The sequence below is a fragment of the Aquarana catesbeiana genome, linkage group LG11 (assembly GCF_042186555.1).
Source record: "Aquarana catesbeiana isolate 2022-GZ linkage group LG11, ASM4218655v1, whole genome shotgun sequence".
Taxonomy (NCBI): Eukaryota; Metazoa; Chordata; class Amphibia; order Anura; family Ranidae; genus Aquarana; species Aquarana catesbeiana.
The window spans coordinates 82,701,638-82,718,791 of NC_133334.1; the positions used below are offsets into that span (position 1 = coordinate 82,701,638).

At 45.6% G+C, this 17,154-nt stretch overlaps 1 protein-coding gene across 5 annotated transcripts; it reads right to left on the reverse strand.

The window, feature by feature from the left end:
- Positions 1–2,318: 2,318 nt before the first annotated feature.
- Positions 2,319–13,207, reverse strand: LOC141112141 (flap endonuclease 1-like). Of its 5 annotated transcripts, none has more exons than XM_073604637.1 (3): positions 12,902–13,207; positions 7,260–7,409; positions 2,319–3,516 (listed from the first exon to the last, which is right to left on the reverse strand). In XM_073604637.1, the coding sequence occupies exon 3, from the start codon at positions 3,422–3,424 to the stop codon at positions 2,429–2,431; it is 996 nt and encodes a 331-aa protein (XP_073460738.1). In that variant the 5' UTR covers positions 3,425–3,516; positions 7,260–7,409; positions 12,902–13,207; the 3' UTR covers positions 2,319–2,428. The 5 variants fall into 5 exon arrangements, with proteins under 5 accessions (XP_073460738.1, XP_073460739.1, XP_073460735.1 ...); XM_073604638.1 differs by lacking the exon at positions 12,902–13,207 and adding an exon at positions 12,504–12,697; XM_073604634.1 differs by lacking the exon at positions 7,260–7,409 and having other exon boundaries at positions 12,902–13,206.
- Between the last annotated feature and the right edge of the window lie 3,947 nt (positions 13,208–17,154).

Below are 17,154 nucleotides of genomic sequence, written 5' to 3' on the forward strand. Positions count from 1 at the left end.
AGATCCCCGCTAGCTGTCAGGTCAGGGGTGGACCGTTCGTAACATGTTACACCTTGAATATGAGTGTTGCATGTTACAAAAGATGAACTTATTCTTTAAAGAGGGAGTCCCGCGAAAATTTTTTTTTTAAATGTCAGCAGCTACAAATACTGCAGCTGCTGACTTTTAAAATAAGGACATTTACCTGTATCAGGGTCCAGAGATGTCGGCACCCGAGGCCGAACCGTCGATCGTCTCTCGGGTGCTGCCGCCGCCATCTTCTGTAAGGGAATCAGGAAATGAAGCCTTGCGGCTCCACTTCCCGGTCCCCTACTGCGCATGCGTGAGTTGCGCTGCGCAATCAGAACGGTCCCTGCTGTCTCTGGGACTCGTGTGTGTCCCAGCAGACAGCGCGGGGGGACGGGAAGGGGTGTAGACTCCCGTGGGAGTCCATGCCCAGAAGTGGGTGCAAATACCTGTATTAGACAGGTATCTGCACCCCCCCTCCCCCCTGAAAGGTGCTAAATGTGACACCGGAGGGGGGGAGGGTTCCGAAAAGCGGAGGTTCAATTTTTGTGTGAACCTCCGCTTTAATAAACCTATGCCCACCATTTCTCCCAACCTCCTCCATTCATAGAAGCCGTACTTTCGCTTCTATGAATGAAACACGATCTATGAAAGTTCACACCTTAGCGTTTAATTTTTAGGCAGAAAGTCGAGTGTTTTTACCATGATTTTGCAGAGGTCAAAAGGTTAGTGTAAAAAGCAGAAAAATGCCTGTAATGTTCCCAAAAAGAAGCTCATGTACTTTTTTGAGCTTCAGGGCCAGTTCACACTACATGCAGTCCAGTGCGGTTTTTTTTTTTTCCTGCATCAAAAACGCATGGAAAGTAAGTTATATTGTTTTCAATGGCATAGTTCACACCAGTGCTTGCAGTTCCAGGAAAAAAGGTAGAACATGCTGCATTTTTTCTGCACTGGACTGTACTGGAACGCTGTAAAACGCATCAAAAATGCACCGGAACACACCTAAATGCACCAAAAACGCACTGCAACACACTTGTCCTTATTTAAGGTTAAGAAAAAAGAGGGGGAGGGAAGCACTGGACTGCAACAAAAACGCACTGGAACGCATTAAAAACGCGCATGCAGAAAAGCACCTGGAACGCATCCGGACTGCATTTCTATGGTGTGAGGCGTCAGGCATTTTGATTCAGGCTACAAAAATGTTTAGATGTGAACAGGGGCCATTTAAATGAGTGGGATTTTGCTTGGGCGTTTCACGAGCAGAAAGCTCTCAGGTGGGAATGCAGCCTCAATCATCCCCCTGTCTTCATTTCATAGATTTATTTTTTTTTAGAAGTGATAATACAGCTTCCATGAATGTAGGAGGTGGGATAAGCCCCTCAGCTCTATTAACCCCTGTCAGACTGGAAGGTTTTTGGCAGCTGTATGATTTTAGGGGGGAAAATCAGAGGATGGAAGATTTCTACTAAACCAGGAGACAACAGCATAAGGGACATGTCACACTGATAGTAATGTCACTTGTAGTGTGTTTGTTTTTCTTTTACTAAACTTAGGTTTTAAACTTTTTCCTTCACTAACATACGCTCCTGCTGTGTGTGCTGTACAAGCTGTCCAGCTCCTGCAATAAAAATTGAGTCGGGCTGAGCCATTCACAGGAAGACTTGTATGAGGTGGACGGATAAAATCACATCATAAAATACAAAACTTCCGATGAATGGCTGAGTGTCACTCAATTCGAAATTTTGCAGAGGGACAGAAAGTTATTGCTGTGCTGCCTGGAATACATCGCTGTATACAGCTGATGGAGGACAAAATCAGGGGTGATCGGTGCGGCAGTGGGGGGGGGGGAGTTACAAGCACCGATCTCCCTGTATGAATTTCAATAAAGCAGCTGAGAGCCGCTTTCGGTTGACATGCTGTGACTGGCTACAACGAATCATATTGTATAGGCTATTTGGTACCATGTGATAGCTGTGGGCCAATCAAAGCTTCACAAAAGAAAGCAAGCTGTCATAAAGCATGACTGACTGTTTGTATTATAATCATGTGATCATTATGAACAATCATAGCAATCACATGATCACACCCCAGATACAGAGCTCCGTGCTCCACCATGCACAGGATGGGGGCGCACCAGTGCACGTGCCGGGCAATGTACCAGTACGTCACCTGGCACTGACTGTACCACCTTATCTGCATGTCTAATGTCCATTTTCTAGTGCAGGCAATTAGCGGAAGCAGAAAATGGTTTAATTGTTATTAAGGTGCTTATTTTCCATTCAGCATTTGTCAAAAATTGTGAAAACGCTAAATAAAATGTTTCTTAAACATTTTAATGAAAATAATATTCCAAGACATCAACACGCATAATACTCAAAGCAGAAAAACAGTTCACATCTCCAGCTCTACTAAATTCAGTCACTTATTTGCCTTTCTTAAATTTCCCTGATGGGGTGCCCGTGGTTTTTGCCTTCTTTTTGGCTGAGCCTTTAACATCAATCTCTTTCCTTTTGGTGGAGCTGATGGAACCAGTCACCTTGAAGAAGTCATCTAGTCGGCCTTGAGTACTACCATGGCGGTTCTTAGCCAGCTTCTTGGCACCATTACGGATCCGGTCCTCGTTGAACTGCTTTTCACCGCACATAAAGGCCACAAGGCCTTCGTCATCTGGGTCCTGCCACTTCAGCTCTATATCATTTAGGTCAACCACCTCAGGCTCTAAAAAAAGCTGACGAGCTTCTTTGTATAACCAGTTTTCTGGAACAGGGTACTTCTTCAGGTCTATGTTATCTAGGACCTCTTTGATGCTCCTGTGCTGTCTTATCAGTTCTATCGCTCTCTTTGGGCCAATGCCTCTGATGGTCTCACAGTAATCACAGCCTAGCAATACACAAAGATCTATAAACTGCTCTTGTGTGATTCCTATATCCTCTAGGGCACGACTGAGGTGAAATTCCTGAATAGGCAACTTTTTGGCCTCACTAGCCATGAGATGACGGAGCAACAGTGGAGTACCAAAGGTCAATGCATCCATATCTTCAGTCGCAGCTGCATACACCTTTCCAGCTTTCACCAAAGCAGCACAGGTAGCTTCTGCCTCACATGGTGCGTCCACATATGGAATACCCATTAGGCTTAGCAGTTTCTTGCATTCCTCATTATGTTGCTTTGTGACCTTTACAAGTCTCTTGTTGAACTTTTCAATGTTCTCCACCTCTCCTGCCTCTTGGGCAGCTTCAAGTTGCTTCTCAGCCTCTGCCCTCCTTTCAGTATGTTTGGCCAGCTCACCTGACTTCAGCTGAGGAGGCTTTCCATCAAACACATTCACTGGCTTGATGCCGTTCTCAACCATGCGAATTGTACGATAGAACATGCCCATCAGGTGGCTGGTGGTTTCACCTTCCTCATTCTGAAGCATATTCCCATCCTGTCGCACAGCAATAAGGAACTGGTAGCCGGGTACAAGTTAAAAGGAAAAATGAGCAGCAAAAAAATGTATTGATGCACAACCTGAAATGAAGAAGGACAGCTGTGAGAATTACAGTGGACATACATTTAGGTCAGTCTTATGTGAATACACAATGACACTCATTTCAAAACAAGAGTAACAATGAAAAAGTAAGATTACTCAGGTCCACACACTAACTTAACACACCATATACAAGTTTGGAAATGCATTGAGGGGAATTTATCAAAACTTGAGCATCCAGAATCTAAAACAGCTGTGCATGGTAACCAATCAGCTTTTAGCTTTCATTTTTAAAAGTTAAATGAACAAGTTAAAGATAGACGCTGATTGGTTGCTATGCACAACTGCTCCACTTTTGATAAACTCCCCGCCATGTGTTTGTTCAAAAACATGTGTTTCATAATTTGTTCACTACATAATGGGGAAATTAAAGATTTCTGCACAATTATAACGGTGCAAGAAACTGGCGCGAGTGGCGTGCGTCACAATAACTAAGCAGATACACTTGTTTTAGGTTTATCCGTGCCACCCATACCAGTTTCTATTTCAGAATGAAACTAACTAGCACAGGGTCCACACCCAATTAACCACTTCCATACAGCGCAAATTCCAGCACTAGAAAATTACTCAGAACCTCCAAACACACACACATATATTTTTTTCTTTAGCAGAGACCCTAGGGAATAAAATGGCGGTGATTGCAACTTTTATGTCACACGGTATTTGTGCAGCAATTTTTCAAATGCGATTTTTTGTGGGAAAAAAAACACTTTCATGAATAATAAAAAATAAAATGGTAAAGTTAGCCCAATTTTTTGTATAATGGGACAGATGATGTTACGCCGAGTAAAGAGATACCTCACATGTCACGCTTTAAAATTGCGCACACTTGTGGAATGGCAACTTCGGTACTTAAAATCTCCATAGGCAACTCTTTAAAAATGTTTACAGGTTACCTGTTTAGCGTTGCAGAGGAGGTCTTGGGCTAGAATTATTGCTCTCGCTCTAATGTTCATGGTGATACCTCACGTGTGGTTTGAAGGTCGTTTACATATGTGGATGCGACCTATGTTCGCGTTCACTTCTGCGTGCGAGCAGACGGGGCGCTTTAATTTTTTTAACTTTATTTTTACACTTTCCCTTTAAAATGTAATTTTTTTTGATCACTTTTATTCCTATTACAAGGAATGTAAACATCCCTTGTAACAGGAATAGGGCATGACAGCTCCTCTTTTTGGAGAGATGTGGGGTCAATAAGACCCCACATCTCTCCTCCAGGCTGCAAAGCCTGAGATCAAAAAAATAAATAAAAATAAACAATCTCATTGTTTAACTTTGGCCGGCCCGGATATGATGTCATAACGTCGAGCCTGGGTCTTCAAGAGTCATAGAGACTGCTGGTGACCATCTGGCCCTCTGTTTTCTCTATGGCTAACTTCTGGTGCCAGTAGATTCCTTCTCCGGCCTGCCGATTGCACGAGCAAGCTGGTAGAAGAACCGGAGGGCAGGGGTTGGGGAGACGTCCTCTCCTGCCGCCTGCAAGACTGATCAAGCCGCTATGCTTGTTCTTACAGTGCAGGGAATCGCCGGCTGAAAAAAATGATATCTGAAAGATGCCTGTAACTGCAGGCATCATTCAGATATCCCCACTGAAAGCCCAGGACGTCATATGACGTTCTGTGGTATGGAAGTGGTTAACAAAGGGATAGTGCCAGTTTTAAATATAGAAAACTGACGCAGATCCCTACCAGACCTTACATATGGCACATCCCACACAGTGGGAGGCAGGGCAAACAGCTCTACTGCTCTGGATGTAGAAAACAGGGCAGACCTCTCCTACATAGCAAAAGAGCTTGCCCCCTTTCATAAATTAGGAGCAGCATCTTCTCCATTTTTTCAGCAACATTGGAAACTGAGATGCAAAACAATATTCCTCCTTTATTACAACAGCCGGCAGAATCAAGCTCTACCCTTACAGGTTTCATGCTAAGCCCAGGGCTTTCTCAAAAAATAAAGTGCTGTGCCTAACACAATACATGTCGGGGTAGAACTTGTTTCTGATGATTGGTCAGCAATGGCAGCTTCCATGTTCCATCAATACTTTTTTTTTTTTTTTTTTTTTTTTAATGAAATGAAAATTGTTAGTTACCAAAACCTGTGCTGCACGGTCTGCCATTGCAGGCCTCCTTTTTAAAATGCAATTACCTGGCTATCCTGTCCATCCCGGGCTTTTTGTACTTGCTGAGTCGCTGACCTTGAACAAGCATGCAGCAACAGAGCTTCTGATCTGTAGACTTGTATTGGGGTCAGCGACTTGGTGCTGAAGTCAGAGCATCAGTATAACTGATATTTTGGGAAGAGCTCAGCAACGGACGCACATTTCCCTCTGAATAAATCTACTTGAAAGTGGAACTAAATTCAGCTGTGTGTGAGCTTTTTACATAATGAGAAATTATGCACACACTTACCTGGCATTATGCTCTCCAGCGGTGACACGACAGTGCTGCAATCGTTGTCCCCGTCCTCCCCACTGGTAATTCCAGGACTCGCTTGCTCCAGTCTCAGTAAAATCCTCTCATGGTGTTTAAAGCGGAGTTCCACCCAAAAATGGAACCCCCGCTTATGCAGCCACCCCCCCTCCCCCGGTGTCACATTTGCCACCTTTCGGGAGGGGAGCAGATACCTGTCTAATACAGGCATTTGCTCCCACTTCCGGAAATAGATCACCGCAGAATCTACGGCGATCTACGCCATGTCCGGCCCTTCCTCCCCCCGCCGTCTTCTGGAAGACACACAAGTCCCAGAAGACAGCAGGGACCAGTCAGGACATGTAGAGCGACTCGCGCATGCGCAGTAGGGAACCAGGTTGTGAAGCTGCAAGGCTTCACTTCCTGATTCCCTTACTGCAGAAGGCAGTGCCTCCAACCGGGAGCCGAAGGACGGGTCAGCTTCGGGTGAGGACATCATGGGTGCCCTGGACAGGTAAGTGTCCTTATTTTAAAAGTCAACAGCTGCAGCATTTGTAGCGACTGACTTTGATTTTTTTTTTCGGCGGAACTTCGCTTTACAGTGGAACCTTGTAAAAGAATTCTGACTCGGTTTGCAAGTATTGTCTCGCAAAACTAGCAGAATTCAAGCTAATGTGCGGTGCTGTACTGCATTTGGCCAGAGGCGCGGGGACGCTCGGAACGGTTCGGAGCCATTCGGAAATACTCCGAGTGTTTCAGAATTCAGCTGGGCTATCCCCAACTATTTCCGAGACTCTCTGGCGCCCCCCCTTACCTCTGGCAACATGCGGTATTGCATGTTATCGAAGTCAAAGCGGAACAAATTATCTTTTTTCCATTGACTTCTGTGGGGAAACTCGCTTTGATATGCGAGTGCTTTGGATTACAAGCATTTTCCCGGGACGGATTATGCTTGTAATCCAAGGTTCCACTGTATAATCTTATAGCTCATTTTCTTTCTATAGCAGCCACAGTCTGAGTACAAAAGCCTGTCCCTTTGTCAGCAGCTGCAGAAAAGCCCCTTGCCCGGTGCATGGAAGCTGTGGTCTCTCTGCAGCTAACACAAACCCTAATAAGTCACAGCTAGAGCTTTCCAATCAGCAAAGAGCATTGCAGAACTAGAAGTTTAATTCAGCATTGAGCGTGACAGACCTCTACAGAGAGCATGGGTCCTTCTTGTAGTATACTGGCAAGGGACTGGATTTTCTACTCTGACTGCTTTACAGTGGAATTAAATGCATCAATTTAGCAGTTAAAACAAAAAAAAACAACTTTACATTCAAGGCTTGCCAGGAACGTAACTGTCATATTTGCTTGTGTTCTTAACCAAACTGTCAAACCATCAAATGCCTGGTGTCATAACTGATCACATGCGCAGCGCCAGGGCAGTTGCAGATCAAACAAAGGCCAAGATGCAGCTTCCTTTGCTGAAAAGGAAAAAATTCAGTTTAGCCTTAGGCCCCAGTCACACCTGCCCATCGTGCTAAAGTGCATTTTGTTCAGCGCATTCTTTGCAGGACTTGAATGGGCCATCTTACATGCACCAAAGAAGCTCACACACCTTTTTGGGCAAAGAGCTTTATTTTTTGTTAACCCCTTCCCGTTGGTCGCATTCAGGTCATGTGACCGCTGTGATTGGCTGTCACATGATCGCAAAGCTCCCGATCGCAAGCATGCATCAGGAGCTTTCCAGTAACTGCATGCTACTGTGCAGGGCTGCATATATGTGGCCGCTTGGCACAAAGGCCCACAAGCTGAGAGGCTGCATATGTGCATTCGGCCAGCATGAATAAGTGTCTCTTATAAAAAGAAAACCCCTCTCTCCCCTCCACCACATATGTCTATGTTAGCTATTGTTGTACCCATAGCACAGCCCAGAAACAATAGTGCACATTTTACTTTTTTGTTTGTCCTACCTAAAATGCACTGACACCAACTAAAAAAAAAAAAAAAAATCCTGCCCAAAATATATCGACCTTGACCCTTACTAAACCCAAACACTAACCTACATCAAACCTTGAAAGACACATAGGGGTTGATTTACTAAAGGCAAATACAGGTTGTGCTTTCCCAAGTGCAGTTACACTCTGCAAGTTGCAGTTGCTCCAGAGCTTAGTATGAGGCAAAGCTTTAATTTGCAAAGAATACCCAATCACATGCAAAGAAAGAAAAAAAAAACAAAACTATTTTTGCTTGCTCACGATTGGCTGATGGAAGTCTGCAGAGCTTCGGCTCATTTACTAGGCTCTGGAGCAACTGCACTTTGCGAAGTGCAGTCTATTTGCCTGTAGTAAATCAACCCCTATGTATCTTTCATCTCCATTCACAGAAAGAAAAACACAGGGGCAGGCTTCACAGTGACTGATCACAGTGGTAGCCAATTAGAGTCTACCACAACAATAAGGTGACCCAGAATCTGGAGTTGCGGGTCCTAGGGGGTTCTCTTGAGACCCCGATCTCTGTGCGACACAAAGACAGATCTGCATATATGCGGCCCCATGGCAAAAAGTGCAGTCCGCTTATACGTGTTCCATCGGCGTGAAATGGGTAACCTAAAAGAAAACCTTCTAAATGCAGCTCCCTCACCCCATACTAACCAGAGTCTGATCTTGATCCAGCAATGTACACAAGAGTAGCGGCACTCTACCTCCTCATTGATTTAGAAACAGCAATGGGAGCCATTGGCTGTCAATCACATCCAGTGAGGAGAGAGTGGGGTTGGGCTGAGCTGTGCTCTGTGTGTGTCTATGGACCAACGTAGCAGCTTACTATGGGGGTACTCAGCGGGGGGGGGGGGGGGGCAAGGATCACAGAATAGAAACCGAAGAAGAGGGGAATCCGGGCTACTCTGTACAAAAACCACTGCGCAGTGCAAGTAAGTATAACGTGTTTAATATATATTTTTTATTATGGGCTTACTTAACATTAAAGGGGTTGTAAACCCTTGTGTTTTTTCACCTCATGGCATTCTATGCATTAAGGTGAAAAACCTTCTTTACTGCAGCAGCGCCCCCTTATACTTACCTGACCCCTGAAATTCGCGAAACGGGAACGAGCACACCAGCTCCGGTTGGTGTCTCATGTCTTGATTGAATAGATTGATAGTAGGGGTGCAACGGATCAAAAAACTCACGGATCGGATCGATCCTTGGATCAGAGTCACAGATCGGATCATTTTCAGATCAGCAAAAAAAACAAAACACACAAATCTTGTTACACCCACTGGAGTTTTAGATTTAAAAGCTATTTTCAACACAAAACCGAGCTTATATGCATAAATACAGTATTTGTAGATCGGACAGACTGTTTAGATGTTAAATTTTAAAAGCAACAGCAAACCTGCTGACCTTACATGGTTGCTAATGTGACAGAACACCTCTGATTTTCACATTTAACATTAAATGTGAAAATCAGAGGTGTTCTGTCACATTAGCAACCATGTAAGTTCAACAGGTTTGCTGTTGCTTTTAAAGTTTAACATCTAAACAGTCTGTCCGATCTACAAATACTGTATTTATGCATATAAGCTCGGTTTTGTGTTGAAAATAGCTTTTAAATCTAAAACTCCGGTGGGTGTAGCAAGATGTCTGCTTGCCCCCTTCTCACTCTATCATTACTGTACTGTGCAGGAGTGTGGGGTGTAGCAAGATGGCGGCAACGAAACGTCACTTCCTGACGAGACAGCGGCCGCTTCCGGGTGTACCAAGATGGCCGCTGCCCCAGAGCTAGGCCGAAGCCGCGGCCTTTCCTATGGTGTGCAACGGATCGTTGCTGATCCGTACGGATCAACCTCCGCGGATCGGCACACCTGCGATCCGCGGAAGTTGATCCGTACGGATCAGCAACGATCCGTTGCACCCCTATCCTTACCCCTAAATAAAGGAAACATCATAATAATGTATGTCATACCCTGCGCAACTCCACAAAGGTAGGTAACAAAGCATTTATCAGAGGCAAACCACTGCATGTCAGGCCAGGGCTCTAAGACACTGGTCTCCAAACTGCAGCCTGGGGGTCGGATGTGGCTCTTTGCCTGTCTTTATCAGGCCCCGTGGGCCCTATTCCTCCCACTGACACCAATAATGTAGCATCATTCCTCTCAATGACAACAATGTGATGCTATTCCTCCCACCAACATCAATATGACGCACTATTCCTCCCACTGGCACTAAAAATAGGGCACTTAAAGTGTTTGTTAAGTCTAATTTGCAAGTAACTGCCAAACCCTCTATTAGAGCCTGGCATACCACACTATGGAAGTTATTTAAAAAAACAAATGTTCTAAATACCTATTTACAGCTGTCTTCAGGCCGGTCACATGACTCATGGCCGCTTTACAGCTACGAGACAGGGCTTCTGCGGGAGGAGCAGAGCAGCCATGTGATCTCCCCAGCTGGCGCTCGGCTCCTCCCACAGAAGCCCTGTCTCGTAGCTGTAAAGTGGCCACGAGTCATGTGATGGGCCTGAAGAAAGCTGTAAATAGGTATTTAGAACACTTGTTTTTTTACATAACTTCCATAGTGTGGTATGCCAGGCTTTAATAGAGGGTCTGGCGGTGACAATTTTAGGTTTTTAATTTTTGACAATAGCGGCGGGGGGGAGGGGACAAAGAGAGGGAGATGACAGGCAGGAAGGAGGGGGTGAGGGGGAGAGAGGAGAGCAGAGGGGATAGCAGCGTATGACGGAGGGACGCACTCTGACCACGGTGGTCAGGGCTCAGTAGCCCTTGTTATTGTGGTCAGTAAAGAGGGGGCATACAGGAAGTGGCAGGTTGAGGGAGGTTTTTTTTTTCTTTACAGTTTAGAGGGGGGAAGATTACACAGCACAAGCACTGTGCTGTTTAACCGCTTGCCGACCAACCACCGTCTTTATACTGCAGCAGGTCGGCACGATCCCGCGAGCCGTTGTAGCTGTACGTCGGCTCCTTTACCTCACTGCGGGGGTGCCAATGCGCGTGGCCGGCGGTCGCGATGACCGGCGGCCACACGCGATCGTGGGCACGAGAGCCAGAACAGGGATGTGTGTGTATAAACACACACATCCCTGTTCTGTGAGCTGAGGAGAGACAGATCGTGAGTTCCTACTAGCTAGGAACAGCGATCTGTCATCTCCTATAGTCAGTCCCCTCCCCCTACAGTTCGAACACACACTAGGGAACACAGTTAACCCCTTCCCTGCCAGTGACATTTACACAGTAATCAGTGCATTTTTATAGTACTGATCGTTGTATAATTGTCCCAAAAATGTGTAAAAGTGTCCGATGTGTCTGCTGTAATGTCGCAGTCCCGATAAAAATCCCAGATCGCCGCCATTACTAGTAAAAAAAAATAATAATAAAAATGCCATAAATCTATCCCCTATTTTGTAGACGCTATAACTTTTGCGCAAACCAATCAATATATGCTTCATGCAATTTTTATTACCAAAAATAGGTAGAAGAATACATATCGGCCTAAACCGAGGAAAAAAAATAGCTTTTTTTAAAAAAACTGGGGATATTTATTATAGCAAAAAGTACAAAATATTGTGTTTTTATCAAAATTGTCGCACTTTTTTGTTTATACCGCAAAAAATAAAAACCGCAGAGATGATCAAATGCCACCAAAAGAAAGCTCTATTTGTGGGAAAAAAAAGAATGCCAATTTTGTTTGGGTACATTGCGCGATCGTGCAATTCTCAGTTAAAGCGACACAGTGCCTTATCGCAAAAATGGCCTGGTCATTGAGCAGCCAAATCTTCCGGTGCTGAAGTGGTTAATCAGCTTTAAGGGACCAGGATGTGTATTTTTTTTTTTGTGTTGACAAACACTTTAACTTCCCACTGACAACAAAAGGGCAATATTCCTCCCACTGACACCAGTGATGGGGTACCATTCTTCCCCTGACACCAATGAGGGGCACCATTCCTCCCACCTTCACCAACAATGGGGCACCATTCTTCCCACTGACACCAGCGATGGGCCAATATTCTTTCCCCTGACACCAATGAGGGGCACCATTATTCCCATTGCCACCAACAATAGGGCACTTAAGATTTCTGTCACTGATACCAATGATGGCATTGCTTACTTTAAATGACATTAATAACTGGTATTATTTTTTTCAAAGGATGTAGACCAGTGGTCTCCAAACTGTGGCCCAGAGGTGGCCCTTTGTTTGCCTTTATCTGGCCCCTGGGGCTCTATTCCTCCCACTGACACAAATAACGTTGCACTATTCCTCCCAATGACAACAACAATGTGACACTATTCCTCCCACTGACACTAAAAATAGGGCACTCTACTTCCCACTAACACCTACAATGGGGCACCATTCCTTCCACTGACACCAGTGATGAAGCACTATTCCTCTCACTGACATCAGTCATGGGGCACCATTCTTCCCCCGACACCAATGAGGGGCACTATTCCTCCCTCTGCCACCAACAATGGGACACTATTTCTCCCACTGACACCAATGATGACATTGCTTACTCTCACTGACGCCAGGATTATCAGATTATAATAGACCACACCTACTTACCTGTTTTTTAAAGGATGTAGACCAGTGGTCTCCAAAATGTGGCCCAGGGCTGGAGGTGGTCTTTGGGGCTCTATTCCCCCCACTGACACCAATAATGTGGCACCATTCCTCTCAATGACAATGATATGACACAATTCCTCCCACCAACACCAATAAGGTGCACTATTCCTCCCACTAACGCTAAAAATAGGGCACTGTACCTCTCACTGACATCAGGAGGGGGGAGGGGGAGGAGGAGGAGGAGGAGAGGGGGGGGGGAGAGGGGAGGAGGAGGAGGAGAGGGGGGGGGAGAGGGGAGGAGGAGGAGGAAGAAGAAGAAGAAGAGAGATGAGGGTGCTGTGTGAGGAGTAGAGATGGAAGGTCTGTGGTAAGTTGTCCCCGCTCCTCCCTCTACTTACAGACTGATAAACATGCTCTTCTTCCTCCTCCAGTCACCTGACAAGGGGATAGAATAAGTGAGAACGTGCACAGACTTTCCTCACTGTACAGCGGCGCTCTCTATTGCCACCTGCAGGCTGGAGGGTGAAGAGCGCCGAATCCTCTCCAGCAATCCGTCTTCTCCCGTCACAGGACATTATGACCGAGCGACGTCAGAGACAGCGCGCGCCCCGTGCGGGGGGGTCACGGGGGGCGGACGGATAACGGTTATACCGGCACGAGAGGGCTGAGCGGCGCCATTTTCTTCCGTGCGTTAGCAGCGACAGGACGTGTCTCTGATCGGCTATCGTCACAGAAGAAAAACAGCGCCCTACAGCGCATTTATCGGTGATTACACCCCAAGCTTTTCCATCGGTGATATAGTAAGTGTCATTATCAGTGATTATAACCTTACAATGAGATCGGGTCCGGTGTCGGGATGTGTGTGTGTGGTGGGGGGGCAATAGAGAGCTGCACCCCTCTTGTGCTGTAATGATCTGTCAGTGTTTTCTCTCCTCCTTTCTGGTTTGAGGGAAGAGAAATCACTTTTTACACTCAGGATCAGAGCTTCTCCTCTGTTAGTACTTCCAATCAGTGCCGCCAATCAGTGCTTCCAGTTAGTGCCAACCAGTGCCACCTGTCAGAGCTTCCAATCAGTGTCAATGAGTGCCAGTCAGTGCTTTCAATCAGTGCCACCTGTCAGTGCCAGTCAGTAAAAAACAGTGCCACCTGTCAGTGCCAGTCAGTAAAAAACAGTGCCACCTGTCAGTGCCGCTTATCAGTGCCAACCAATGCCACCTATTAGTGCCCATGAGTGCCGCCTATCAGTGCCAATCAAGGCTTCCAATCATTGCCACCTGTCAGTGCCCATCCTTGCTGCCTAACAGTGCCCATCAGAAATTCCAATCACTGCTTTCAATCAGTGCTGCCTATCAGTGCTCATCAGTGTTGACTATCAGTGTTGACTATCGGTGTGGTCTATCATTGCCCATCAGTGCTGCCAATCAGTGCCCATCAGTGGAGCCTATCAGTACTGCCAATCAGTGCCCATCAGTGGTGCCTATCAGTACCAATCAGTGCCCATCAGTGGTGCCTATCACTACCAATCAGTGCCCATCAGTGGTGCCTATCAGTACCAACCAGTGCTGCCAGTCAGTGCCCATCAGTGCAGGGATGGGATGATGAACTCAGCAGACAGGCACATTTTCCATGGGGGGGCCGGCCTGGTGGGGCACAACTGAAATCTGTTGATGTTTACCAACCAGCTCCTGTACATATACGTCGGCGCTTTGAAGGTGGATATCTCGGTAACGGCAGCAGCTGCTTCCACAACCGAGGTATCCATCTTTTCAGGAGCCGGTCGTGTTTCCGATAATGGTGGTCTCTGCAGTGGATTCGCTGCTAGATCACCGTTATTGGTGGCGGGAGAGGTGCCACCCCCTCCCGCCGCTCTCCCGCGCCCTCCTCCACCGGTAGCAGCGGAGGCGATCGGGACCTGTCATGTCCGTGGTATGGAGACAAGTGGGGGGAAGATGGCTCCCACCGTCTCCATACCATAGGAGGGTGGAAGGGACGTCATAACATCAGCTCCACCCATACGTCTTAAAGGCATATTTTTTTGTTGTCATTTTTTTTTTTTTTTTTTTTTTTTGCATTTAAGTCCAAATATGAGATCTGAGGACTTTTTGACCCCAGATCTCATATTTAAGAGGACCTGTCATGCTTTTTTTCTATTACAAGGGATGTTTACATTCCTTGTAATAGGAATAAAAGTGATCCAAAATTTTTTTTTTTTAATAAAAAACAGTGAAAAAATAAATAAAATAAAGTAAAATAAATAAGAAAAAAAAACAATTTTTTTAAAGCGCCCCCGTCACGAGCTCGTGCGCAGAAGCGAACGCATACATGAGTAGCGCCCGCATATGAAAACGGTGGTCAAACCACACATGTGAGGTATCGCCACGACCGGTAGAGCGAGAGCAATAATTATAGCCCTAGACCTCCTCTGTAACTCAAAACATGCAACCTTTAGAATTTTTTAAACGTCGCCTATGGAGATTTTTAAGGGTAAAAGTTTGACGCCATTCCACGAGCGGGCGCAATTTTGAAGCGTGACATGTTGGGTATAAATTTACTTGGCATAACATTATATTTCACAATATTAAAAAAATTTGGCTAACTTTACTGTTGTCTTATTTTTTTATTCAAAAAAGTGAAATTTTTCCAAAAAAGTGCGCTTATAAGACCGCTGCGCAAATACGGTGCAAAAAAAGTATTGCATTGACCGCCATTTTATTCTCTAGGGTGTTAGAACCCCCAAACATTATATATTGTTTTTTTCTAAGTAATTTTCTAGCAAAAAAACAGTTTTTAAACATGTAAACACCTAAAATCCAAAATGAGGCTAGTCAAGTGGTCCTTAAGTGGTTAATGCCACATGCTGATCTTTAGACCCCTTTCACACTGGGGCGGTTTGCAGGCGCTATTGCGCTAAAAATAGCGCCTGCAAACCGACCCGAAAGTGCCGCTGCTTTGTCTCCAGTGTGAAAGCCCCGGGGCATTCAATGAGGCAGCGCGGCTATACCGCCGGCAAAGCACCTCTGCAGAGGCTCTTTGCGTTGGTTTTTAACCCTTTCTCGGCCGCTAGCGGGGGGTAAAACTGCCCCGCTAGCGGCCGAATACCGACGGTAAAGCTTTACTGCCAACGCCGCCCCAGTGTGAAAGGGGCCTTAGTATATTAAGTAATCACCACACTACTATTTACAATAAACTACTGGAGGTAAAATAAAAAAGTGTCAGGGAAAGGTCTGCCGCTAAGCACTGTTATGTGTTCCACACCACAAAAAAAAAAAAAAAAAAGTGCAGCGCTAACTTACTGATCAATAATTTACCAATAATGGTAGAACCCTCCAATATATGGAAATCTCAATAAACTTCAATGTTACCACAATACCGGTCTCTATGATATGTAACTTCACATATAATACACATCACACTGAAAATAAGACATACATTACAAACTTAGCAGGGATGGTGGAAACCCCTCCTATAGATATTTGGCATACAGATTAACCTCAAGTGCAACAACTTTTTAGTTGGGAGGTTCCCACCATTATAGCACTTTGGAATTTTTATTTTTTAGATTGTTACACTTAATTTTATATGTTTTAGTTACTATTATAATGTGAATTTTTGCACTTGAAGTTAATTTTCCATCACCCTTGCTAAGTCCATGTCTTATGGACCTTGCTTTGTGCTCTGGTGTGCAGTCATGTTGGAACAGGAAGGGGCCGTCCCCAAACTGTTCCCACAAAGCTGGGAGCATGAAATTGTCCAAAATGTCTTGGTATGCTGACGCCTTAAGAGTTTCCTTCACTGGAACTAAGGGACCAATCCCAACCCCTGAAAAACAACCCCACATCATAATCCCCCCTCCACCAAATAATTTGGACCAGTGCACAAAGCAATGTCCATAAAGACATGGGTGAGCGAGTTTGGGGTGGAGGAACTTGACTGGCCTGCACAGATTCCTGACCTCAACCCGATAGAACACCTTTGGGATGAATTAGAGCCGAGACTGCGAGCCAGGCCTTCTCATCCAACATCAGCGCCTGACCTCACAAATGCGCTTCTGGAAGAATGGTCAAATTCCCATAGACACACTCCTAAACCTTGTGGACAGCGTTCCCAGAAGAGTTGAAGCTGTTATAGCTGCAAAGGGTGGGCAACTCAATATTGAACCCTACAGACTAAGACTGGGATGCCTTTAAAGTTCATATATATATATATATACACACACACACACGCGTATTTGAGCTTTGGGGTGCACACCCTAATACAACAGGCTGCACACGCCTATGGACGGCAGGTAGGAGAAGCTGCCATAAGGACACAATAGTAAGGCACTGAGGTATAGTAACAAAGTATAACCTAAACTGAATGAGTAAAAGTACTTTATTATATATCAAATGATAAATGTAATGTAACCAGGGGCGGACTGGCCATGCCCGAGGGCCCGGGACCAGTAGAGGCCCCATGAGAGTCTCCTGGGCTGGTATCTTTATTGGGTCACCACTTACCCGCTGTAAATCTCCCCTCAAATGTGACAGCTCCTGTGTTTTTATCCGGCTCGGACCGGACGGGCGTCCTTATATACAGGGGGCTGCATAGAGCATGCGCGGTCACAGTGATCCTTTCTGGTTGGACCAAAAGCAGCTTGCCTGCTGACATAGAT